The sequence below is a fragment of the Pristiophorus japonicus genome, chromosome 20 (assembly GCF_044704955.1).
Source record: "Pristiophorus japonicus isolate sPriJap1 chromosome 20, sPriJap1.hap1, whole genome shotgun sequence".
NCBI classification, from domain to species: Eukaryota; Metazoa; Chordata; class Chondrichthyes; family Pristiophoridae; genus Pristiophorus; species Pristiophorus japonicus.
In genome coordinates, this window is record NC_091996.1 from 29,858,579 (window position 1) to 29,886,555 (window position 27,977).

At 42.8% G+C, this 27,977-nt stretch overlaps 1 protein-coding gene across 2 annotated transcripts in view; it reads left to right on the top strand.

Moving 5' to 3' along the window:
* The window catches only part of LOC139232461 (nuclear receptor subfamily 5 group A member 2-like), a 125,982-nt gene extending 98,115 nt beyond the window's left edge, over positions 1 to 27,867 (top strand). For both annotated transcript variants that reach the window (XM_070862678.1, XM_070862679.1), the window contains exons 5-7: positions 6,525 to 6,644; positions 11,889 to 12,036; positions 26,650 to 27,867. In XM_070862678.1, coding sequence (XP_070718779.1) covers positions 6,525 to 6,644; positions 11,889 to 12,036; positions 26,650 to 26,897 — 516 coding nt within the window. In that variant the 3' untranslated portion in view covers positions 26,898 to 27,867. The remainder of the gene's footprint in view (positions 1 to 6,524; positions 6,645 to 11,888; positions 12,037 to 26,649) is intronic.
* Positions 27,868 to 27,977: the final 110 nt, after the last annotated feature.

Here is a 27,977-nt window from a genome sequence, read left to right on the forward strand (position 1 = left end):
CATAAGTGCGCCAAACACTAACATATAACAACATGACATGTTCATAATCTGCAAAACCTAGACAAAATAGCAACCTACTTGTGGCGGTGCTGCAAATAGGGAAATTGGGATGTATACAAAACCATCTCACGGGGCCTTCGAAACAAAGCAAGACACAAATTAAACCACATGGGGCTACAGCGACACACCTACAATTAGTTTGTATGGACTTTCCTTCATTACGTTTTTGCTGCTTGCTGCTCTACTGTTCCTGCAGCAAAGAATAAAATACTAGTTCAGTGATTTGCAATTTAGGGTACCTCAATAAATAAATGCAGACAGAAATGGACATAACTCTGGAGGCCTACCGACACTGTTCAAATTCACACATGAAAAATAGTTGAGATTGGAGGTCTGCTGCATGCAGGGAGGGGAAGGGAGGGGCAGGTATAGAAAAAGATTGGTACAGCAAAAAGAAGCAATAAAATAACACAGATAAAATGTAGCCAAGCTGCTGAAATGGCAAATCTTAGCAAATAAAAGGCATTATTTCACACTTCGAAAACAATGTGTAAAAAAATGTGAACATATTTAAAGGGACAAATGAAAAACAGAGAGTCTGTTTACTAGCCTTCTGACCAATGAAAGTCCTTTGTAGTTAATAAATTATGCTTAGTTTTCCTCATTAAAATACTGTATGTGTATAAATACATTATATATAGAAATTTACAAACTCCTAGGCCTGGCAATGAGATTCGGTCTGAAAACGGGTGTGGGTATCACAACGTGCAACTACACCATGCCTGTTCCTTCCGACGCAAGCAACATGCAAACTTTGTGCTGTCTGCTAATTTAAATGATAGCAGCGCGCAGCCCAGTGCTGGGTGGTTGTCACCTTAGCAGGGGGGCCAAGTTTGTGCGAGGCTAGCACCAATTAAAGCTCGTCTGCAGTTCTTAAAGCCAGCCTGCACCTCTTAAAAGGGAGGTGCATTCTGGCTGTAGTAGGTACTGGAAATCATTGTAGAGGAGTGTGTGACCTACAAGAAGAGCGCAACATCGCAGAGAGAGGGCTCCCAGATTTTCTGATGCAGCACTCGAGGCCCTGGTGCAGGAGGTAGACAGGAGGAGAGGTGTCCTCTATCCACAGGGGGCCAGGAGGTCCTCCGGACATGCACTGATAAAGGAATGGGAGCAGATAGCCATTGCTGTCAATGCAAGCAGTATAGCCCCGAGGACCTGGATGCAGTGAAGGAAGAGTTTTAATGACCTCACATGAATGTTCAAGGTCAAGCGAATTCATCTTCAAATGCCATATCCTCATCATCATCATAGGCAGTCCCTCGAAATTGAGGAAGACTTGCTTCCATTCTAAAAGTGAGTTCTTAGGTGACTGAACAGTCCAATACAGGAATTACAGTCTCTGTCACAGGTGGGACAGACAGTGGTTGAAGGAAAGGGTGGGTGGGACTGGTTTACTGCATGCTCCTTCTGCTGCCTGCGTTTCTTTTCTGCATGCTCTCGGTGACGAGACTCGAGGTGCTCAGTGCCTTCCCCGATGCTCTTCCTCCACTTAGGGCGGTCTTTGGCCAGGGACTCCCAGGTGTCGGTGGGGGTGTTGCACTTTATCAAAAAGGCTTTGAGGGTGTCCTTGAAACAAACTAGCCTGCTCATTGCACCATCACTCACGTACCAGCAGTCTCTATCAAACAAGACTCATACCTCACATTCATAGCTTTGCCTCACCCTCACACACTTACCACGGCTGCAAGCCTCACACCCACATCTCACAGCTTGCACACACTGCCAGCTATTCAACCATGACAGGCACATCACCCAGACATATTGCACCAAACTCACGGACACACTTCCTTCCCTCTTGCAGGACAAGGTGGCTCATAACCGGAGGCAGCAGGGGCTTCCCTGTAGGGAGACAGGTGCACCTGCATGACCTAATCTCGATGCAAGAGATGGTGCTACAGATTATTGGAGCGACCATCGCTGAGCCTGCAGCCAGCGGTGGGTTTGAAATGATCCAAGGTGACGGTATCCTCATACCTAACCCTCCTTCTCATATCCCACTTCCCTCTCATCCCACAATCTCTTCTGATTTACAAGTTGCAGAAGGTGTAACCATGCACCACTTGCTTTCTCCCCTCCCCCCACTCGCTGGAACCCTACCCTTGTGCCTTTCTCCTTTCAGATAGCCGAGGACGGCAACCTGGCCAGGCAGTGGTGGAGGAGCAGGAAATGCAAGAGGAAGAAGGCCGTGATGCTGAAGACGCACCTTCGCTCGATTTCACACTCGCAGCCACCAGCTCAGATCCTGACACTCCGCGTACTTAGGTTAGATGTGGGAATCCCAACGTGGTGAGACACCGGGCATGAGTGGCCTCCAGCCAGGGCAGGGGGAAAGGGTAGCACTGGTGCCAGCTTCTCAGAGGGCGAGGTTGCACATGAGTTCTGCTGCACAGGACTCGGATGAGGACTTTGATAAGGCGGCCTACAGAAGGCGGCTGATGGGTATGCACAATGAAATGCTTGGTGCATTGGCAGGCCTTTCAGAAAGCCTGAATGCAATGTCAAGGAGCATGGAGGAGTCCAGCACCAACATTGTGCAGAGCTTGGAGCCTATGCATGGAAGTGATGGGCAACTCCATTAGCGCACTTGTGGACCCAGCCATGATGCGGCACCTGATGGCCAATGTCTCAGCTTGCATTGCAGCACAAGCCGAAGCCGCCAAAGGTCTGAGTGCTGCAGTGGACGTTCAGACTGAAGTCGTGCAAACTCAGCTTTTTGCTATGCAAGTGTAGCTTGCTGCCACGGAATTACAGAGTGCTGCCCTTGTGGCTGCGATTACCAGTGTGGAACGGGGCTTGATTACTAGGATTGCTGAGGGGTCGCCCCAGCTGAGTGTCAGAACTTGCTGTCCACTCTCAGGATGACTTCCTCCCACCACTGCCCACTCTGCCAGTGCCCTTGTGGTTGCCTGTCAGCCGGCCAGCCCCAGACTCCACCGCCCATGCCGAGGTGGTGCAGTCCAAAGCCTAGGTCCGGACCTGCTTGAGGTCATCCTGCAAGGTCATCTGCAGTCTCCCCCCACTGAAGGTCGGGAGCCTTCCACCAGCCATGCTGCAGCCACTGGGGTAGCACCGTATCATCATCATCATCATCATCATCATCATAGTCAGTCCCTCGGAATTGAGGAAGACTTGCTTCCACTCCTGAATAGCACCGCATAGGAGCGCTCGGACAGGCAAAGTTACTCTGAAGACAGGCGCTAAAGGAATGCACATGGGTGATTAGTTGACTTTTGAATGCGGGAGGGGGGAAAATACTACCAAGGGGAGACTTTCCTGTTAATACACGCAGGTATTATGGGGGTACTGGGGTAGGCGGGTGTGGGAAATAGGTCAGGATCTCTGCTTTGCCTGATTCCCATCTATTTTTGCAGTGATGACAGAGTGATTTGGCAATGTTGCACATTAGGAATAAAACAAGCACCCAGCATTGCTGGGAGGGTTGCAGTGCCATGAAAAATTAAAATGTGCTAAGTAGAATCATCAATCAGAGGAGCGGCAATGTATTGACTGTTCCGCATCAATAGAATTTGTCAGTTCATTGAACCCAGCAAACTTATAAAAATCGTTGATGTTGTCAGCTGCTGGAGGTGCCTGTGGCCTGGACTAGGGCCAGTCCCCCTCACCCATCCCCTGCTGTGGTCAATTGCCAAATGTCAGGAGGCCACACCAAAATTTAGATGAGGCTGATCCCAGAATGTTTGCTGGAGTCATTGCTGGCTAATACGGACAGACCGAGGTCCTACCTCACCACACCTGTGCTGGCAATCGTGCCGGAGCAGAAAGTCTTGGCTACTGTGATCTCTGTCAACACGTTTATCACCAACTTGGATACTGTAAAAATTTACTGTGAATGTAATGCAACAATTTCTCATTGAATCATTACAACCACATTGCATATGTAGCAGCATCCTCTAGTGTTTCGTAATTTTACTATTGTGACATTCGTTTATAGTTCAATATTGTTCAGTAACAGATATGTTATTTATAATGGCAGTACTCATTTACAGCTGAATTTTGAGCTGTCGTATGCAAACTATTAGTATGCCACGATACAATTGTGTCCAAGAGCTTCTGTGCAATAATAGAATGAGAGGAAAAGTGGCGAAAATGATCTCCTTGCTTTGCCTGCTAGCCCCCTGAGGGTGGAGCAGCTTAACATTTTCATTTGTGCTATGCCTTCCATGGTCAAATAGCAAGTATGTGTTAAAAGGTGGGCACACTTAACCTTGGCATATCACTGAATCTCTTCCATTTTTGATCCTAAGACCAATAGAACTGGGGGACTGCAACAAGGTGGCCATTAAACTCCAGCCATGCAGCTTGGACTTGTAATCTTACAAGAAAGTTTTTCTTTTATTCGTTCATGAGATGTGGGCGTTGCTGGCAAGGCCAGCATTTATTGCCCATCCCTAATTGCCCTTGAGAAGGGCAAGGGCAATTAGGGATGGGCAGTCTGTGTGGTGAAGGTACTCCCACAGTGCTGTAACGGAGGGAGTTCCAGGATTTTGACCCAGCGACAATGAAGGAATGGTGATATACATCCAAGACAGGATGGAGTATAACTTGGAGGGGATCTTGCAAGTGATGGTGTTTCAGGATCGTCTTCTAATTTCAAAAAGACCCTGCCCCTTTGCTGCACCTTCTGCAGCAAGACCTCCAATAACTCCCCCGATAAGGAGTGTCTTCCTCATTGCCCACATTATACACATAACTACCTCCTCTCCGCAATGATTGTCCTTCTGGAGCCGTCTAGAGTCCAGCTAATTGGTCACAGCAAGCAGCTGCTCTTTATAGAGCTGGTTCCATGCTGGATTTCGCAAACCCCAATCAGACCAGGGAGGAAAGAACAAAAGTCTGTGATAGGGCGGAGGGCAGGAGTATTAAATCATGAACGTGATGATGGTGCAAGGCAAAAGTAGGTAATAATGAAACAAGTATAGAAACAAGAAATGGGTCCAGAGCAGAATAGCAAAGGAGGAGGGAGGCATGGAAAATCTGGCAAGTTCACCAGGGACAGGAGCGTGGTAGTGTATGGGGCTGGTTGGGCTGCCATTCAAGGAAGAAGTGGTCAGTCAGCTCTGGCGACTGTTCTATGGGGAGTGGAGATGTAGCGAGACTGCATGTCCAGGGTGAAAAGCAAATGATTGGGGCTGTAAAACCTAAAATCCTCAATGTGGCAAAGGGCAGCAGAACATGGATCTCTGCAGGCAGAGACTGGACAAGCTAGGAGAAAATAGGTCTGGTTGGACAGGAGAAAGCTGAAACAATCAATCTACCAGCACAGACCTTGAGTACCATGTGGAGGAGATGGGGGATTGTGGAATTTCAAGGTGGGAGGCAGTATGGTGGAAGATTTCCTGAAGAGATGAGATCAGTTACAGCCCGGTAAATGATAGTTTGGTTAAACAGTGGGCTTATGGTCCAGAGAGAGATAGGCAGAGTGATCAGATAGTTGGGGTTCAGCCGCAGCCAAAGTAGACATTCCACCATATGACAACGTTTTCCTTCTTCACTCGGGACAGTGTATACAGCTAAAAATGAAATTTTTAACATAATAAGCAGTGAGAAGTTTCACCCACAAAGCCTTCTCTTTAGCCTGTTGTGAAGAAACGTGTGTGTCAGAAAGATGCATCATGGGAGTTTTAGTTCTTATCCTGAAGTGTGAAAGATAAAATCTGAGCTGGCAGCACTGAGTTTTTTTGGCGTCACTGAGGTAGACTGATTCTGGTGTCGAGGGTTAGAGCCAATGTTTATTAGGTGCTTCGATGCTGATCTTGAACATTGCAACTGGAGCCAGTTGGATCTGGACCGTGGTGAATGACCACTTGGTCAGGTGCTGATCAATGAAGGCTCAACACTGGGAGCAACCTCCTGGGGCAAGTACTACACCAACAAAAATTACAGGATGGAGAAGCAAATACTCTCAATTTGAAGCAGCTTAATTTGAATTATCTGATAATTCTGATATTTTTGGAGCTATAAATTCTCACTGTGCTGCGTTATTTACATTGCTCAGTTTGAATAAATAGATAATTGTTGTGGCAGTGCCTTGGGACGTTTTACTACATAGATATAGAAACATAGAAAATAGGTGCAGGAGCAGGTCATTCGGCCCTTCGATATGATCATGGCTGATCATTCACCTCAGTACCCCTTTCCTGCTTTCTCTCCATATCCCTTGATCCCTTTAGCCGTAAGGGCCACATCTAGCTCCCTTTTGAATATATCTAACAAACTGGCCACAACAACTCTCTGTGGTGGAGAATTCCACAGGTTCACAACTCTCTGAGTGAAGAAGTTTCTCCTCATCTCGGTCCGACCAACAAATACCTGTGTGGCAGTAATTGAATGAGAACCCTGCTAGATTTACATTGACCCTCACTGTGTGGAGATTATACATTGAAAGACAGTGTGTGTGTAGCAGCTGAATTTCTAACCTGACATTGTAGTGTTTTGAATTTTAGGTGGATGATCAGATGAAACTCCTGCAGAACTGCTGGAGTGAGCTACTGGTACTGGACCATATCTGCAGACAAGTGCACCATGGGAAGGAAAACAGCATTCTGCTGGTGACAGGCCAAGAGGTAATGAGCGTTCCAGTGGTTCTATGGCAAAATGATCTCCAACTCATTAGTCAACAAAAATGCTATGTTTTAGGGGCTTGGGACTATACACAGAAACACTCAATACTGACAAAGGATTACTTGCATGATCATTTGGTGCTTTAGAGAAAGAAAGAACTCGCATTTATGTAGCTCCTTTCAAACACTCAGGACGTCCCAAAGCGCTTTACAACCAGTGACATATTTTTGAAGTGTAGGCACCGTTGTAATGTCTTCAATTACAAAACCAAAATTGAGAGGTTTTCTGCCCTTTCCTCATATCATAAGAACATAAGAAATAGGAACAGGAGTAGGCCATATGGCCCCTCGAGCCTGCTCCGCCATTCAACAAGATCATGGCTGATCTGATCACGGACTCAGCTCCACTTACCTGCCCGCTCCCCATAACCCCCTATCGTTTAAGAAACTGTCTTTTTCTGTCTTAAATTTATTCAATGTCCCAGCTTCCACAGTTCTCTGAGGCAGCGAATTCCACAGATTTACAATCCTCTGAGAGAAGAAATTTCTCATCTCTGTTTTAAATGGGCAGCCCCTTATTCGAAGATCATGCCCTCTAGTTCTAGTCTCCCCCATCAGTGGAAACATCCTCTCTGCATCCACCTTGTCAAGCCCCCTCATAATCTTTTACGTTTCGATAAGATCACCTCTCATTCTTCTGAATTCCAATAAGTAGACGCTCAACCTACTCAACCTTTCCTCTAAGTCAACCCCCTCATCCCCGGAATCAACACAGTGAACCTTCTCTGAACTGCCTCCAAAGCAAGTATATCCTTTCGTAAATATGGAAACCAAAACTGCATGCCTCACCAATACCTTATATAGCTGTAGCAAGACTTCCCTGCTTTTATACTCCATCTCCTTTGCAATAAAGGCCAAGATACCATTGGCCTTCCTGATCACTTGCTGTACCTGCATACTATCCTTCTGTGTTTCATGCACATGTACCCCCAGGTCCTGCTGTACTGCGGCACTTTGCAATCTTTCTCCATTTAAACAATAACTTGCTCTTTGATTTTTTTTCTGCCAAAGTGCATGACCTCACACTTTCCAACGTTATACTCCATCTGCCAAATCGACACAAAGCTTTTCTGTAATGTGTGTTTTGGGGGAGGGGAGTTCAGTTATGCATCAGCTCACCAGAAGGTATATGTGAGCGATCCCTCTCCAGAGATCTTGCCTTCCTTCTCTACTGGTTGACTTGGCTGAGTGTGCAAAGGTGTTTCTAAGGAATGCAAATTGATGCTGAGATTAGAACTCTGGTTTTCTGTTAAATTCTACCTTTCAAACAGGTGCGATTTTTTTAAATAACCAGGAATATTGTTGAAATACATCATCCAATTATGATAACCATTATAAAATCACCAGACGTTTATAGTGTTTTGACGAACTTAAAGTATCGGAGGCCGACCTGGATGGTCTGATATTGAGCCATACAAAGAAAGTTCTGGTTTGCATCCTTAAGTTCACTACAACTGGGGTGGATAGTAAAAAAAAAAGATTTGGATTTATATAGCGCCTTTCACGACCACCGGATATCTCAAAGCATTTTACAATCAATGAAGTACATTGGAGTTGTATGGAGGATGGAGGGGTTGGGGGAGGTGCTACACTTTGATTCGGTATCCCAGTCTTGGACCTCCTTGATTGAGATCCAGTGACTCCCTGATGTAGATGACAGGTGAGAACAGGATCAGGTTTGGCCCTGTGGTCAAAGGTTTAACATGTTATGACTTTTTGACTATTCGGCCTTTCAGAGCCCAAACAAATCATATTCTCTTACTTTTTTTATAAATAGATCGTTCATTAATTTTTAGATTAACTTTAAGTGAAGTGTTAGTACATGCCTTATAGTGTCAGCTGTGGCTCAGTGAGTAGCACAGAAGGTTGTGGGTTCAAGTCACACTCCAGGGCCCTGAGCACAAAAACCTAAGCTGACACTCCAGTGCAGTGATGTGGGAGTGCTGCACTGTCGGAGTTGCCGTCTTTCAGATGAGATGTTAAACCGAGGCCCCGTCTGCTCTCTCAGGTGGACGTAAAAGATCCCATGGCACTATTTCGAAGAAGAGCAGGGGAGTTATCCCCGGTGTCCTGCCCAATAGTTATCCCTCAATCAACATAACAAAAACAGATTATCTGGTCATTATCACATTGTTGTTGTGGGAGCTTACTGTGCGCAAATTGGCTGCCGCGTTTCCCACATTACAACAGTGCCTACATTTCAAAAGTACTTCATTGGCTGTAAAGCGCTTTGAGACATCTGGTGGTCATGAAAGGCGCTATATAAATGTAAATCTTTCTTTTTTTTCCTTTCTTTTTATTTGCTAGCTCACATGTATTATATTTATTAAAGTCTCTGTCGCTGTTTTTAATGCGAATACAAAGCTTTGCCTTCCAGACACTTTAGCTTGGGAAAATGGTGCTGGCTTGACAAAATAAAAAATGTTCTCAGATGCAAAATAGTCAAATAGTCCCTTGCAGATGCCATATGTGTTTGACTGCCTTTGAAATTGTTTCTGTACCAGAGACAAACACTGATTTAAAGATACACTGAGTGTGTCCACAAACCACAGTTGTGATGGTTTTCCAACAACCCGCAGCTCTCTGTGGTGACTTTAGGTCCTCAATTTCCCACACGAAAGTTGGGCTTGGTGATCCTGTTTCTAGCAGATGTTTTGAGAAGCAGTCGCCATCGTTCACATAGCAGACAACTGAAAGTGCTGTTAATTTTAGTCAGAAATAATTAGCGCCCTGGCTTATAGTAACAAAAGCTAAAAGTAACACATAAGGCCAATAAATGGCACTATCAAACTTATGAGAATTTTGTAACTTATTTTGATTTGTAAAGATTATTTTGAATTTTTGAAACTCTAAAAAAAATTCTAAAGATAAGATGGAGACAAACTATTCAAAAGGGAATTGGATAAGTACCTGAAGGAAAATAATTTGCCGGGCTACGGGGAGAGGACGGGGGAGTGGGCCTGGCTGAGCTGCTCTTGCAGAACCCGGCACGGGCTTGACGGGCCCATTGGCCTCCTCCTGTGCTGGAACCATTTCTATTCCCATCTATCTGACAATGCTCGCCTTGAGCTGGCCAGCAAGTGGCAAACAAGGGCATCTAATGGTGCCTTCTCATCTTTTCATTCCTTGCCCGATGAAGCATAAAATGTGCCAGAGTGTGAAACGGGTGATCGCGAATCGACTGCTCGTTTTACCTCTCCCGATTTTTAATTCCATTGAAGCCAACGTTAGTGCAGTTGATGACGGAAGCCCAGTGAGTGAAGGATTGAAGCTGAAAACTTGCAATCTATCACTTTCCGCACTGCTTCATTGCACCATCAGTGATTCATTCAAACTTCTTAGGATCCCTACATTACAAGGACACATTGTATTTATATAGCGCCTTTAACATAGTAAAACATCCAAGGCACTTCACAGGAGTATTATAAGACAAAAAAATTACAACAGTGACCACACTTCAACGGTATAGCATTGGCTGTGAAGCGCTTTTGGATGTCCTGAGGCCATGCAAGGCGCCATACAAATTCAAGCCCTTTCTTCCTTTCCCCCTCCTTTTCCCCCCTCCTCTAACCTATAAAAAGTGCTGAAATTCCATGGGGAGATGTTTGATTTACGTAGCAGAAGCTGGTAAGTCTGTTCGAGCAAGTAACAGTGAGTTAATGTTAAATAAAGATTTCTACATCTCTTGAGTGAATTCATTCCAATGATGGCATACATTGCCGCAGCATCAAATGGACATTTTAGTGATATTAAAAAAAGAACAATTGGGAAGATTTTAATGTGCTGAAATATCAGGAAAACCCTGTGTTCTGCATTCTGCTTTGCAAACAAGCTTGTATTGATTAAATATCCAGTGCCATTTGACAATGTCTCCTGCTACTTTTTCATTATCTGCGTATTTCTACCAAACTGCCATAAAATACAACCCAATATTGACTTTCAGAGATGGCACGTAGCAAGATGTCATGATTGAATTCTGATACCTGTACCAGTGAAGTAATCAAATGGGCTGATTTCAAGGTCTTCCATACATATGGTATTTTGTGGCACTCACTTCTTATGCATATTAATGTTTGATTTTCACACAAGAGAAGTGGAAAGCTTAAACCTAAATAAAGTACAACCTCCCATGGAACACCTTGAAACCAAACATTGTAAATCATTGCCTTGCCCTGAATCTAAAATATAAATGCGCTTGAGCATCCAGGTTAGAGTCACACTCCAATCTTCTCCGATGACTTGATAGCTGTTTTTTTGGGGGGTGGGGGGAGAGGGGGGAGGGTGCAGGGCAACACTATCACGGCCTGTGGAAGTATTTCTATGCCTTTTGTATTCGAGAGAAATATTAGTGTAGTGATTCACCGAGTAGTTCAAGGCCTGTTCATCCAGGCTCCTGGAGAAAGATATCTAGAGGTAGGCAGTGGCCCACAGGGTGCACAAATTGCATATTGAATCCCCAGTAAGGTAGTGTATTTTTCTCTTCTGCGCTATGCATAAAGATCTCTGCTGCCTAAAGAATCAAATCTAATTTTTTCCTTGTATAAAATTAAATGGGGTTGAGCATTTATATAAATCTATGCATAAAACATGCCCAAAATGTTTATCATCATCATAGGCAGTCCATCAGAATCGAGGAAGATGCTTCCATTCCCAAAGTGAGTTCTCTGGTGGTTGAACAGTCCAATACAAGAGCCACTGACCCTGTTACAGGTGGGACAGATATTCGTTGAGGGAAGGGGTCGGTGGGGCTGGTTTGCCACGTGCTCCTTCTGCTGTCTGCGCCTGACCTCTTCATGCTCTTTGCGTAGGGACGCGAAGAGCTCAACGCCCTCCCGGATGCACTTTCTCCACCTCAGGCGGTCTTCGGTCAGAGTCTCCCAGGTATCACTGGTGATGTCGCACTTTACCAGGGAGGCTTTGAGTTCCTCCTCTTGTAATGCTTCTGCTACCCACCTTTGGCTCGTTTACCAGTGAAAATAAATCTGCCTAACGTTTTCCTCTCTCCGAGAATGGGAGAGCATTTCTGTAATGCAGGATTTCAGGCCATACTGCAGGTATTGTGTCATTTCAGTCTGAATAAATCCTCTACCTGTTACTTGATCTGATATGTGAAAATGTTCTTCAGCAGTGCAAGTCCTTACACTAATGGATACAATAAATTGCACCAACTTTTCTTTTTCCATTCAGGTTGAGTTATCCACAATCGCCAACCAAGCTGGTGCAACTCTCATTAACTTGGTGTTGAGAGCTCAGGAGTTGACAGCTAAACTGCAATCCTTACAGGTCGATAGAAGGGATATTGTCTGCTTTAAGTTCCTCCTCTTGTTTAGTCCTGGTAAGCAACACACTTTGCTCTTATTAATTAGTTGTGAAATAGAACCCCAGCAGTTCACAATTGCACATTATCTGGATGTTTATATGAAATTATATTCAGGATCACGGGGGCTAATTTTAACCTAATTCACCCGAAGGGAAAAGGCCCAGTTCGAGATGGCCGCCCATTTTACACCCGGCCTGATTTTCCTCTTCATTGAAGTCAATGGAGAGTAAAATCGGGCAGGGTGTAAAACTGCTGATCCAACAGATCCTGTCAATTCCCTGCTGGGTGAGTTAGGTTACAACTACCCCCATATATTCTCTGAAATCCTGCTGGTCAGTTACATCTTCAGCTAAATAGCAGGGGTTAACATTTACCAGGATAATCTAATAAGTAGGTTTATATGAGTTAACGAGACCCCTATTACATTAGCGCAACAAAAAAGCATTTTTTAATAGCGATTTGTTCTGAGTGAGTTTGAAGTATGTATTTAATGTTCATGTGTTCCCAGCCTGACCTTTGTGGTAAGCTAACACTTCAAGCAGCTGTGGCGACATTCAATGAATCAGATGAAGCTCCTGCAAAACCAGCGGAGAAACTGTTCATTATGTAAACAGACTGTTTTATTTTTGAAAAATTATATCCCACAAAAAGTGTCAACATTATATTTAGAATTTACATATTGAATATGAAACATGAAACCTCTATGTTTTATAATTTAAACCTGTTCAATTGCAAGATGGGTTTATTGCCATGATTCTTGCACTGGCACAAGTAAATAAAAAATTTCAAAGCAGCCAAATTGACCGTTAAATAAGCAGATAGTGATCGTAGAACTGAGACAAAAAGACATGTTGCGGCTCAGCACAATCAGGATGATTATATCTGTTCTAATGTACGTCAGTCGGATGGCTTTTCCGAACCTACCAAGGCTTGAGGTTGCAGATTTGATATTCACCGCCAGAAAGTCTGGTGAAACCAGCTTTGTCTTTTTGCACATGACTATTTCTCAGACAAAACAAAGAAAACTGTGACTGAGAAGGTTTTATTTACTTGTTGAGCCAAAGTTTGGCAATCCTCGGGATGTAAAGAGACAATATTAAATAATACATAACCTAATTAAAGTTACAAAGCAGAAAAATTTTATTTATTCAGATAGGAACGGAAAGGTAGAAGTAGAATAAAGAGTCACGGAATCATCCTTTCATCGGTGAATTACACAGGTGCTTTCCTCCTTGCTACCATAATTAAGCAAGCCTTAACTTTTAGTCACTCTTTCTGCTGAGGTGATGCAGGCATGACAATGTAGTAACATAGAAACATAGAAAATAGGTGCAGGAGTAGACCATTCGGCCCTTCGAGCCTGCACCACCATTCAATATGATCATGGCTGATCATTTTTGCAACTTCAGTACCCCACTCCTGGCTTTCTCTCCATACCCCTTGATCCCTTTAGCTGTATGGGCCACATCTAACTCCCTTTTGAATATATCCAACGAACTGGCCTCAACAACTCTCTGTGGTAGAGAATTCCACAGGTTCACAATTCTCTGAGTGAAGACGTTTCTTCTTATCTCGGTCCTAAATCCTTATCCTTAGACTGTGACCCCTGATCTTTGTCTGTTAACCTTCACAGACATGAAAGGACTAACTTGTCTATTGTGGATCTATAAATATTTGGCTTTGAACACTGATTTGTCATCAAATTTAACCTCATTTTTTTTTAACCGAAGGGGGATCAAGACTCTTGTTTTCTGTTGAAATTGGGTGAAATTAGAAATGACACGTACATCTTTTCCAAGACATTGAACTGGCATCTGAATAATTGTGTGTCACATTTTCAACAAATGTGTTAATTGACTTTTCTCAGCGGACTTTGAGTTTCTGCTAAAAATGACAGCCTCTGAGTGCATCCATGCATGAAATAGAAGTCTTGATTTTAAAGAATCGGTGCGCTGGACTTTGAGTGAACGACAGGCTGTTGAATTCTGTTTACTTGGGAAAAGAAATGCAAATTATTAGAGAAAGAATGTCTAAAAGTTAAAAAGATAAGTAATAATGAAGACATTATCAGGCCGTAATGAAGCCTCCATCCCTGCTGGCTCTCAGATAGACAGACTCTGCAAGTGGTGTGAAGCCCCGGAATGTTCCGACAAGTTGTTCTTCCCAGTGTCTTAGTTTAAAAAGTGTTGTCATTAATGCCACCTATATTTTTGTGCCCTGTGCAGGTGCCTCTCCTGCTGGTCAATTATTGCTGTGTTAATAGAAACTGTGGCGAAGTTTGCAGCCCAGCTCCGATAACATGTTAGCACTGGGCAATTGAATGAAAAAGGTCAATGTAAAATAAAGTTAAAGGCAGAGAAGCAGCAGTTTCAAATGTCGATCATCTGGAGAGTCTCCCACTGCACCAACAGCAAAAGACATTTCAGAAATTCCACCAGTCGCTCTGTCCCCAACATGACCATGTTCCAAATCTCACAGATTAATGGTGGGTGCCACATCAGTACGGGCATCCGCCTGGTGGAACAGGATCTGGTGGGATGTCAGAGGGCCCCTTGCTGCTAGATGGCAGGGGGCCACAGGCCAGTCTATCTAAAGATGGTAAAGAAGAAACTTACTTCTTTATCTGCTACCTCCTGGTAGGCTCCAAATTCAAATGGCGTTAGATCGATCGCCGTTTGATCCTATGCCTACTTTCTGACAAATCCCCTGGGAGGACAGACGCACCAACAGTAGCGTCCTTGTCCAGACCAACATCCCCTGCATTGAAGCACTGACCACACTTAATCAGCTCCGCTGGCAGGCCACATCGTTCGCATGCCAGACACGAGACTCCCAAAGCAAGCGCTCTACTCGGACCTCATCCACAGCAAATTAGCCAAAGGTGGGCAGCGGAAACATTACAAGGACACCCTCAAAGCCTCCCTGATAAAGTGCGACATCTCCACTGACACCTGGGAGTCCCTGGCCAAAGACCGCCCTAAGTGGAGGAAGTGCATCCGGGAGAGCGCTGAGCTCCTCGAGTCTTGTCACCGAGAGCGTGCAGAAATTTAGCGCAGGCAGCGGAAAGAACGTGCGGCAAACCAGTCCCACCCTCCCTTTCCTTCAACCACTGTCTGTCCCACCTGTGACAGAGACTGTGGTTCTCGTATTGGACTGTTCAGCCACCTAAGAACGCATGCTAAGAGTGGAAGCAAGTCTTCCTCGATTCCGAGGGACTGCCTATGATGATGACTTTCTGACCACTAAGGAAGCGTATCTGGCAGGATTTCCGAGGAAACAGGATGCCTCCCCACAGACAAACCCCCAAAAGTGACGTTGATACAGATCATGTGAGTGTAACATGAACGTGTTCAGTGTAGGAATGGCAAAGGGAGAAGGAGGAAATCCACATCTGTCCTTCCTCAAGCAAAATTTAATGTGGCCCAAAGGGAACATGCTCTAAATCAGAAAAGAAAACTGCTGGACTGGGCGGCAATGACAAAGAGTATCAAGAATGGCAATCACTACTGTCGTAACTCAACTGTAAGCCAAACAATAGCTCATGGAGATGAATCTCACAGATTTCAAATACAGCCGAACCTAGATATTCACATTTATGAAGAGAAATGGGCTGAGTTTATGTATGTATACAACTGTGTGTCAAAACGTTGTTAAATGACCTCGGGAAGGAAGGCAACTTCTAAGTCTATGTGCAAAAGGACACACAAGGTATCAGCATCCAGAACGTTGATCCACTGCAAAGCAGAACCATGGACCAGCAAGGAGAACAAGTTCATATCAGCAGTGACAACTTGTCATAAATGCATCAACTTTAATGGTTCACTTTCACAGTCAAGCATAACATAGAAGCTTGGACAATCCAAAGATGGAGTAGGTGATAGTAGAAATATATAATCTAAAAGCACTCTTAGCTCCAAACCTTATGCAAGCCCACTGATTAGTTTGAGTTAAAATTGACCTGTAACAAAAAACACAGTACCTGGATGCTACTAATTACCAATATAACCCAACACTCACAAACCTTTCAACATTGTTGTCATGTGGCCAACCAGCATATGCAGTCTGTTACAAAGGACATATATTTATATATAAATATATATATATATATATATATATATATAGTTATTTATATAAATGTGGACATAAGAATTTATAAAGGTAAAAGTAGACACATCCATTTTTTGTGTCTACTTTTTCCATTATAAATTCTTATGTCCACATTTATAATGGAAACTTTCTATATAAACTTGGGAGGGTGTAACTTTTACACTTAATGTTTGAGCCTTTAAGCTTAGCATCCTTTCTTCAGACCTATGCTAGATATTGCTAGGTGGGGATCGAAGGCCCCACTCTTTCCTAACGAGCAGCACCATTTGCAATTTGCTCTCCTTCCCACATTTCAGCACCAGAAATGTGTAACTGCACAGTCATGTGTTTTTGTACCCCGTTCTGTTAACCTTCCTGGCTAAGTTGCTAGCTACTGTCTCCCTTTTTCCCTTACCCCATATCTCTGGGTGTCCAGTGTCGCTCTGGTCAATTTAGGACTGTTTGGGGGTAAAATTCAACTTTGGCAGGAACGCAAGATAGGTGATAGCAGATTGGCTGCCCATTATACATCCTGCCTGACTTTCCGTTCTATTGACTTCCATTGTAGAGTTTCCTGAGTTCCACGAGATGGATCAGAGGTGTTGACTATGGTCTGTCAATGCTTGATTCAGTGGAAAGGAACATCGGGCGGGGTGTAACAGATGACTGATCTGCTAATGCCTGTTTTACGCCAATGCCAAAGTTGAATTTTACTCTCATTTTCTTCTTTCACGTGTTGGTTCTTCACTGATGAGGGGTGGTCTTTATTGCTGTTGTCCCATCTGAATGGGGTGTATGTCTGTAGCACTGGTGCATAGGTCTCTACTGTGCGGTAATGTTCCTTGTGACTTGGAGAGGGGTCCTTATGCAGAATTTCTTCTCCCTCTAGTTGTCCATTCTACAAAGACCCTTGGGTGTCCGTAGACATATGGGGCAGTATGTTGTGGGGGCTCTATCCAGCATTCTGTTATACAATGTGATGAAGAACCTCAAGATGCCTTTGTTAAAAGTCCTGCTGTTCCTCAGACCTTCAGGGATGCCAAAGATACATGTTATTGCAGCATCTCCGATTGTTCAGATCTGTTTTGGTTGGGCCCCTTGGCTTACAGTTTTCTGCGGTCTCAATTTCTCAGACTTGGGTGTCTAGAACATAAGAACATAAAAAATAGGAGCAGGAATAGGCCATACGGCCCCTCGAGCCTGCTCCGCCATTTAATATGATCATGGCTGATCTGATCCTGGACTCAGCTCCACTTCCCTGCTCACTCTCCATAACCTCTTATTCCCTTATTGTTCAAGAAACTGTCTATTTCTGTCTTAAATTTATTCAATGTCCCAGCTTCCACAGCTCTCTGAGGCAACGAATTCCAACGATCCACAACCCTCTGAGAGAAGACATTTCTCCTCATCTCAGTTTTAAATGGGTGGCCCCTTATTCTAACATCATGCCCTCTAGTTCTAGTCTCCCCCATCGGCGGAAACATTCTCTCTGTATCCACCTTGTCAAGCCCCCTCATAATCTTATACGTTTCAATAAGATCACCTCTAATTCTTCTGAATTACAATGAGTAGAAGCCCAACCTACTCAACCTTTCCTCATAAGTCAACCCCCTCATCCCCGGAATCAACTTTGTGAACCTTCTTCTGAACTGCCTCCAAAACAAGTATATCCTTTCGTAAATATGGAAACCAAAACTGTATACAGTATTCCAGTCTCTTAGTGTTCCATCAGAGATTTAATTCTGAATTTATGGAGCTTCACTTGCATGCTTGGGAAGTCATCATGACACTTTTTGTTGAGTCGTCTGATTTGCACTGGATGGTCCGAGGTGCTGTCTATCAATGCTTGAGGCCTAGATCCACCTCACTTTACACTGATTCATTAGGGTTTTGGGTCAAATTGAGAAAAATCTTACATAGTAACATGACAGCGTGGCACATCTCTGTCGATGCAATAACTTGAGGTATAACACACTCATCGTACGCATATTCAAAATATGGGCCTCAACTACTAACAATAGATATTCCGATTAGTAAGTTACCTAGTTGATTTTTTTAACATTTTAATTATACCCTTTGTTCCTTTGGATTCTACAAGCCACCTAATCATCGGTTTTCGGGTAGACAGACAACTTTCTCCCAAGCTTCTGACAATGGCACCAGGAGGTACCCTCCATCCATTTTCTCCTAAAATGGACGCTCTGTAGGAAAATGAGAATTGGCAGCAATTTCATTAGATTATCCATCACACATTATTTGATGACACCACAAACGCCACTTTGTAATTACCACAAGCGCAACATTATGTCACAATTTTATCTGATAATGCAATGCATGTAAATATAAATTATATTTTACATATACTTCTGCCATGGCTATGAATCATAGCATCCACTTTTCTTTCCAACGTGCCAGAGAAGAGCGGCGTATAAGTTCATCAGCCCAATTAGCTAATATATGCAGGAAGTCATTGTCCAGAATTCAAACATTCAATTCCCATTAGTCATATTAGTTATGAGAAATGGCGAGTGTCTCTACTGAGACACCACCATTGCTACAGGGGGAGTTGAATTCCTGCTTGCAGCATTTGGCACATCCCAAGCAGGCTGGTGTGTCTCCCCCTTCTCAGTGCCAAGTGCTAAGGTAAGGAGAGCAAGAACAGGGTCATGTTCCCATACTGCAAATTGCGCCACTAAAATGATTTAACATTGCTGCAAAATTTGTCAAATCGCGGCCATAATGCTTCATGTTTTGCTTTTCAAATATGTATTTTTTTCTGTTTTTGATTGCCATTCTCTGGTTAGTAAGGAGAGTGAACTACCTGCTCCCGGGTGCCTGCACAATGTGAATATGCTTGCGGGATGGCCAGTGTTATCTGCCTTTCCAATCTCTCTCTCTCCTGCCCTGTAGGGAGAGGTTTCTAAAGTCATGAATATACAGTTAAAAATACATTGTCAAAGCAGCCCTCCAAAGAGTTGTCCTACTGGACTGAATGAGAAAGTTGAAACGCGAGGTGAACTTGTGCTCCGTGGCTTAGTGTTTAGAAGCTCTGTCTCCCTGAGCTGCCTCTTTCACAGTTGTAAGCAGTGTCAGGGACACTGTTGTCAATGGAAGAATCTCAAAGTAAGAAAGATAATGATGAAGTAAATTCATCAGTTAATTGTATAACAATGTGGTTTTCAAAATCTACACTTTGGAAGGTACTAAGTCTCGCAGGCATCAAAACTAGCAGCTGACTCTACTATAAAATGTGCTTGTCTATCAGAGCCATATTAGTCACTTAGTTCAGTTTCTTGTGACAATGCAAATGTTAATTTTTCAATATTGTTATGAAATATCACCTCAATGCAAATTTTTAATCAAATATATTATTGAGATACAAATAGAAAATTATGCTTTCAAGTGACAGATGTATGGCTTTCTTCCAAGCGCACACTGGAATTAAAGGCTTCACCTATAAATTCTTCATTTATCACAACAGCATTTTTTTAATCAACAAAAAAAATCCAAGTGGGGCTTTTTTCCTCCATTCAGGGCCATTTTCACCAGATTTTACCCTTTTCTATTTGAAAACATTGTGTTGAGGTGTTTTGTATTGAATCAGTTGTAGAGCCAGATTTTTATGCCACTTGCGAGACATAATTACCTTCAACAGTGCACAGTTTTTACATTCAGCCCACCACAGCGCATACAAAACAAAATATTTACAAAAGAGTGTGACATTTATTGGCCATATTGATTTTTCTCCTGAGCAGGTAAAGAATTTTAATTAAAATTAGAATTTTTCAAAAAGCAATACTTATGAGAAGGTACATGTTAGTTTTGTTCTAAAGAAGCATTTAATAAAGCCTTAATGAATTGACCTATCGTTCTATTTCCTGCCTTTCAATCATGAGGATCCTTTGCTGGAAAAGGCTTTTATAACTCACATTCCCTTAAGCGATTGCAATTTAGCAGCAGCCTCTTGTGAACAAAGACTGCTCCAAATAACGAGAACAGTTAAAGAGAGAAATAATCTGAAGCATGTTGAAAATTGTGAGGGTGAGCTTTGTATGCTTGCTTGTAAATGAAGAGTTCATGTGATTTAGAGGCTTGTGTGTGTTAATGTTTATTGTGGTGTTAGGGAGAACATTTGAATTGAAAAATAGGTAATTATTATTTAAAGTTAGTATTTTAACAGAATAAAGTCAACTAGCTGAGGGTATGTGAATTTGACCAACCTTAGGACTCCCTAAGGCTTTTTGGCCTGGAAATTATCAATAGAACAAAAGATGGATGTTGAAATGTACTGTGATCATTTCCTCCTGGTGTCGTTAGTATATAACGTGTTTATTTTTTAAGGCTGAATTTTGAGCTTTCAAAATATCATGATTTATATCATGGAATGTCTCAAGAAAGAAAGACTTGCATTTATATAGCGCCTTTGGCATTCACTTTGGGCTTTACAGTGCAACATCCCCACCGATACCTGGGAGTCCCTGGCCCAAGACCGCCCTAAGTGGAGGAAGTGCATCCGGGAGGGCGCTGAGCACCTTGAGTCTCAACGCCGAGAGCGTGCAGAAATCAAGCGCAGATAGAGGAAAGAGCGTGCGGCAAACCAGTCCCACCCACCCCTTCCCTCAACGACTATCTGTCCCACCTGTGACAGAATCTGTGGCTCTCGTATTGGACTGTTCAGCCACCAAAGATCTCACTTCAGGAGTGGAAGCAAGTCTTCCTCGATTCCGAGGGACTGCTTATGATGACAGCCAATGAAGAAAATGCGGCAAACAAATTGCTCACAGCAAGCTCCCATATACAGCAATGTGATAATCACCAGATAACCTGTTTTGTTTTAGTTTTTTTAGTTAGGACAGGGACTGTAATTACAGTGTAATCACAGGTTCTGTTACATTTTGAACAATTCCTACGTTTTCTTTGGACCTTTGCAACTTTCAAGAATTACTGAGGTTAAACAGTAGTTATAAGGCAAAAAATGTTCCCAAAGATGTTTCCAGCTCCATTTATGTTCTGTGAATTATATTCCCATTCATTCAATTGTTATGGGTGCCTGACTCCCACTTAGGATATCATAATAGATTTTCTCCAGCGGCTCCTGTACCAGTGATGGCGCCAGGTCAAGTGTAATGCCAGCCAGATTTGCTCACATCTGTCCTTGTGCTATTATAGGTCACTTAATTTAAATAAACATTCAGAGCTCCCATTGAGGTCCGTGTCTTGCACGGGCCAAGCACCTAATGTGGAAAAATCTCCCACGAGCTGCAACTCAGATTTAGAGACAAGTTGCTGCACATGAGGGGAAACAGTCTATGAGCCAGTTAGTAGCCTTTGCAAAGAATGTATTGGGGGAAAGAAAGTGAAAGCAAACCTTAATGTGGAAACGGAGTCTGTGGACAAGTGATATCCAGCCCGGTTTGATGGCCATCAAAATTGGCCTGCTGCTGCATGAGGTAGCCGCGAGAAGGTTTGCCCTGTTTGAAACTCTAGGGTCCCCAGGATAGCAGTGCATCACACCTGGCAGGAATTACCAGTGAGCCTCATGCTATGTACACTTCCTTCAGGACCTGGGAACAGATGTGGGAGAAGACAGGACACTTCAAGGAATCTGACAAAGTCATCATCATAGGCAGTCCCTTGGAATCAAGGAAGACTTGCTTCCACTCTTAACATGAGTTCTTAGGTGGCTGAACAGCCCAATATGAGAATCACAGTCCCTGTCACAGGTGGGCCAGATAGTCGCTGAGGGAAAGGGTGGGTGGGACTGGTTTGCCGCACGTTCTTTCCGCTGCCTGCGCTTGTTTTCTGTATGCTCTCGACGACAAGACTCGAGGTGCTCAGCGCCCTCCCGGATGCACTTCCTCTATTTAGGGCGGTCTTTGGCCAGGGACTCCTAGGTGTCAGTGGGGATGTTGCACTTTATCAGGGAGGCTTTGAGGGTGTCCTTGTAACGTTTCCTCTGCCCACATTTGGCTCGTTTGCCGTGAAGGAGTTCCGAGTAGAGCGCTTGCTTTGGGAGTCTCGTGTCTGGCATGCGAACTATGTGGCCTGCCCAGCGGAGCTGATCAAGTGTGGTCAGTGCTTCAATGATGGGGATGTTGGCCTGGGCGAGGACGCTAAAATCTGATGAAGTAGAACTACCCAACAGTACCAAGTATCAGAGAGGATTATAGAATCATAGAATTTTACCACAAAGAAGGAGGCCCCTTAGCCCATTTCGTCTGTGGCAGCTTTCTGAATTTAAAAGATTCAAACATTAAAAGATATGATGGTAGACAGGCAATGGCTAGCATTTAAAGAATTCATACATAATTTACAATGAATATACATTTCTTTAAGGTACAAAAACCCCACAGGAAAAGTTGTCCAACCGTGGCTAACAAGAGAAGATAAAGATAGTATTAGATCAATGGAAGAGGCTTATAATGTTGCCAATCAGAATAGTAAGCCTGAGGATTAGGAGGATTTTAGAATTCAGCAAAGGAAAACCAAGAAATTGATAAGGAAAGAGAAAAAAGAATATGAGAGTAAATTAGTAAGAGACATAAAAATAGATTGTAAATGTTTCTATAGGTATGTAAATAGGAAGATATTACTGAAAGTAAACATGGGCCCATTAGAGGCAGAGACAGGAGAAATTACAATGGGCAATAAGAGAATGGCAGAGACATTAAACAAATACTTTGTATCTGTATTCACAGCAGAAGACACAAAAAACATTCCAGAAATAATGGGGGGAACCAATGGTCTAGAGAGAATGAGGAACTTAAAGAAGTTAGTATATGTAAAGACATCGTACTGGAGAAATTAAGGGACTAAGTATTCCAGGGTTTTAAATGAGGAAGCTGCAGAGATAGTGGATGCATTGGTGTTAATCTTCTAGAATTCCCTAGATTCTAGAATAGTTCCCAAGGATTGGAAGATAGCAAACATAACCCTGCTATTTAAGAAAGGAGGAAGAGAAAAGACAGGAAACTATAGGCCAGTTAGCCAGATATCAGTAGTAGGCAAAATACTAGAATCTATTATTAGGGACGTGGTAAGAGGAAGCTTAGAAAATCGCAATATGATTAGGCAGAGTCAACATAGTTTTATAAAAGGGAAATTGTGTTTGACAAATCTGTTAGTGCTTTTTGAAGATGTAACTAGTAGGATGGATAAAGAGGAACCAGTGCATGTAGTTTATTTGGATTTTCAAAAAGCATTTGATAAGGTGCCACATAAGAGGTTATTACACAAAATTAGGACTCATGGGATTGGGGGTAATATATTAGCATGGATTGAGGATTGGTTAATGAACAGAAAACAGAGAGTAGAAATAGATGGGACATTTTTGGGTTGGCAGGCTATAACTAGCGGGGTACCGCAAGGATTAGTGCTTGGGCCTCAGCTATTCACAATCTATATTATGACTTAGATGAAGGAACTGAGTGTAATGTATCCAAGTTAGCTGATGATACAAAGTTAGGTGGGATAGTAAGCTGTGAGGAGGATGCATAGAGGCTGTAGAGAGATATAGACAGGTTGACTGAGTGGGCAGGAACATGGCAAATGGAATACAATGTGGGCAAGTGTGAAATTATCCACTTTGGTAGGAAAAACAAAAAAGCTGAATATTTTTTGAATGGTGAGAAACTGGGAAATATTTTCATTGAGGAACCTGGGTGTCCTTGTACATGAGTCACGGAAAGTTAACATGCAGGCACAGCAAGCAATTAAGAAAGCACAATGATATGTTAGCTTTTGTTACAAAGAGAGGAGAGTATAAGAGTAAAGGAGACTTACTACAGTTATACAGGGCATTGTTGAGGCCACACCTGGAATACTGTGTACAGTTCTGGTCTCCTTACCTAAGGAAAGGCATACTTGCCTTAAAGGGAGTGCAACGAAGGTTCACTGGACTGATTCCTGAAATGAAGGGATTGCTCTATGAGGAGAGATTGAGTAGACTAGGATTATATTCCCTAGAGTTCAGAAGAATGAGAGGTGATCTAATTTAAACATACACAATTCTTAAGGGACTTGACCGGGTTACTGCTGAGAAAATGTTTTCCCTGGCTGGGGAATCTAGAACACGGGGTCACAGTCTCAGAATAAGGGGTCGGCCATTTAGGACTGAGAGGAGGAGAAATGTTTTTGTGAATCTTTGGAATTCTCTGCCCCAGAGGGCTGCGGATGCTCATTCATTGAGTATATTCAAGACAGAGGTCGATACATTTTTGGGAACTCAGGAAATGAAGAGATATAGTGCGGGAAGGAGGAGTTGAGGTCGAAGATCAGCCATGATCTTGTTGAATGGCGGAACAGGCTCGAGGGGTCGCATGGCCTACTCCTGCTCCTATTTTTTATGTTCTTATGTTCCTGAAGGAGCTATCTCATTTGCCCCATTCTCCTGCTGTTTTCCAAAGCCTTTTCCATTTTTCTTTCAATATACTTATCTGCTTCCTTTTTAAAACGCTATTCTGAATTCTGCTTCTGCCGCTGTTTCTGGTAGAGCTCGTCCTGTCCAAACAACCCTCTGCATAACAAAAATCCTAAACTCTCCCTTTGTTCTTCTCATGGTGATCCTAAATTTATGCCCTTTAGTTAATGACCAGTGAAAAAAGTGTTTATCTATTTATCAAAACCCTTCATCATTTTGAACACTTTTATTAGATCTGCTCTTAACCCTCTCTGTTTTAATGAAAAAAAGCTGCAGTTTCTCTCAGTTCTCCTCTACCTTATGCCCATCATCCCTGGTATGACGCAATGAAGCTCTTCTGCACAACTACGTATCTACATGGCTTTGATGTCCTTCCCAAAGTATGATGTCTAAAACTAGACACAATGTTCTAACTGTGGCTTAAACTGTGATTTATAAAAGTTTACCATGACCTATTTGTTCTTGTACTCTAATCCCCTACCTATAAAGCCTAAAATCCCATATTTTAACAGCGTTTAATGATTTGTTTACCTGAACCCCATAGTCTCTCTGCTTCTCTTAAAGTTCGATCATTTGGTGAATATATTGCTATTTATTCTTCCTCCTAAAGTATACCACCTCATATTTCTGCACAATGTCATCTGTGTGAATAAAAACAGTACCACATTTTAAAAGCTACTGCAAAAATTAGAACAAAAATACAATGCCTCTTCCCTTTTAAGAATGCAACTCCCCATGGTGCAATTTTCCTGAATAATTTTTCTCTGCACAGGCCTACTTTGACAGGGCGAGATACTCAAAAATGCAGCATAAAAAAAATGAAGCAACTGCCCTACATTGCACAGTAGTTCGAAAGACAGAAGCAGCAGCCCTAGTAGTAAGGGTCCTAATGCACAGATGCTAATTGGATCTAAATATGTCATTGGACTCTGTCAGCTATCTTTCATCATCATAGCCAGTCCTTCGGAATCGAGGAAGACTTGCTTCCACTCCTAAAGTGAGTTCTCTGGTGGCTGAACAGTTCAATATGAGAGCCACAGACCCCGTTACAGGTGGGACAGACATTCGTCGAGGGAAGGGGTGGGTGGGGCTGGTTTGCCGCACGCTCCTTCCGCTGCCTGCGCCTGACCTCTTCACACTTTTTGCGTTGAGACTCGAAGAGCTCAACACCCTCCCGGATGCACTTCCTCCACTTAGGGCGGTCTTTGGCCAGGGTCTCCCAGGTGTCAGTGGTGATGTCACACTTTACCAGGGAGGCTTTGAGGGCGTCCTTGTAACGTTTCCGCTGCCCACCTTTGGCTCGTTTACCATGAAGGAGCTCCGCATAGAGCATTTGCTTTGGGAGTCTCGTGTCTCGCATGTGAACTATGTGGCCTGCCCAGCAAAACTGATCGAGTGTGGTCAGTGCTTCAATACTGGGGATGTTAGCCTGGTTGAGGACACTGACGTTGGTGCGCCTGTCCTCCCAGGGAATTTGCAGGATCTTACGGAGACATAATTGGTGATAGATCTCCAGCGACGTGAGGTGCCTTCTCTACATCATCCATGCCTCAGATCTATACAGGAGGGCGGGTAAAGCTATCTTTAACTTTGGCCGGAGTGAGGAAGCTGCCTCTGCCTTCCTGCCTGATGAAGCACAGCACAAAGAATATTGGGAAACTGAACTTAATGTCAAGATTTACAGACATCAGATTTCATTACATTGAGCTTCACAGGGCTGGGTCCCTAGGTGCTATGGTGAAAACTACAAAATAAAAACATCACAAATATGGAGTATTTGAATTTTGTAAAAGTATAATGGATATGGGTCATAGAAACATAGAAACATAGAAAATAGGTGCAGGAGTAGGCCATTCGGCCCTTCTAGCCTGCACCGCCATTCAATGAGTTCATGGCTGAACATTCAACTTCAGTACCCCATTCCTGCTTTCTCGCCATACCCCTTGATCCCCCTAGTAGTAAGGACCTCATTTAACTCCTTTTTGAATATATTTAGTGAATCTTGCCAATTGAGCAGTATTAAAAAATTAGGTTTAGCTACATTTAAAATGTTAACAAGTGTACTTCTGAGATGAACTAACCGCATTACTAAAGTTGTGTCCAATCCGTTCTTTCCGTGACAGATGTGAAAGTTTTAGAGAATCGGCATCTGATTGAAAGTGTTCAAGAACAAGTCCACGCTGCCCTTTTGGACTACACCATGTGCAACTACCCACAGCATGGGGACAAATTTGGACAACTGTTGCTGAGGTTACCTGAAATCCGTGCAATCAGTATGCAGGCAGAGGAATACCTGTACTACAAACACCTGAGTGGGGAGGTGCCTTGTAACAACCTACTGATTGAGATGCTTCATGCCAAGCGAGCCTAAGGCCCACTGTCGATCTGTGAACTATACAACAGCCACTGACTCCCAAAAGCAGGTTGTGGATTCCATTATATATACAGTATATTATATTCCTTTATATTATTAATAGAACAATCACTGTAATGAGATAGTAACAAATGATTTTTAAATATACAGAACCTACATAATCTTGGAATACATGCGAAACAGTATGTACAAAGTTTTCCAGATACTGCTTTTTTTCCCCCTTTCATAACAAGAACTTTGGCTTTATCTTAAAATGGGTTGTTCCTTGTGAATCATTACTTAGTGTTTACTGCATCTATAAAAACTGCCAACCAGCAAACAATGGCACTTGCATTTTATAAAAAGTGTAGCTTTTTTAACTATGGTGTTACATGAAGCAGATGCATTGATCGCGTTAGGGATTGAAATTTCCACTTGTTTCTCTTGAAACCACAATGCACATTATAAAACGGTAACTTTTAAATGCTTCAAATTACAGTAAAGATGAATGTAAAATAATATGCAAAATTAAAGTCAGCACAGTGATATTTTCGGAGCTCTCAGCTACTGATAGCTGTGAGTAACAGGCTCAGAGGAACCGTGTCTTACTCATAAGTCATTTGAGTTTGCTTTATACACTTCTACAAGAAAACTGTGCACACTTGTACTTTAATATTTGAAAGCTGAATGCACTTGTATTTTTACTGAGAGTTGCAAACAGTTAAGAGTATTGTATTTGTTATTTTTATGTTTCAAGTGTTTTTTGGAGAAATATAGTAAACTGTGCTAAATCAGAAAATGATAGTAAAAAAACAAATGTTTTATGGAAATTAATATTTAATTAGTAAACAACTGCTAATTCTGTCATATTTAACATATTCTTTGCAGGACAACTATACTGCATTAACAGTATTCCTGTATTGTGCTGCCTTGCATGTTTTCCCCCTTTTCCTTCGACTGAAATAAACTGATCAAATTTGTACACCAATGGTGTTCCTGTTTATAAGTCCATAAGTGCCAAATAAAAACGTAAAGTTATTCAACCCAGTAGACAAAGGAGGTTTTGTTCCTTTCACAGTGTGAACATAGACTGTTCTG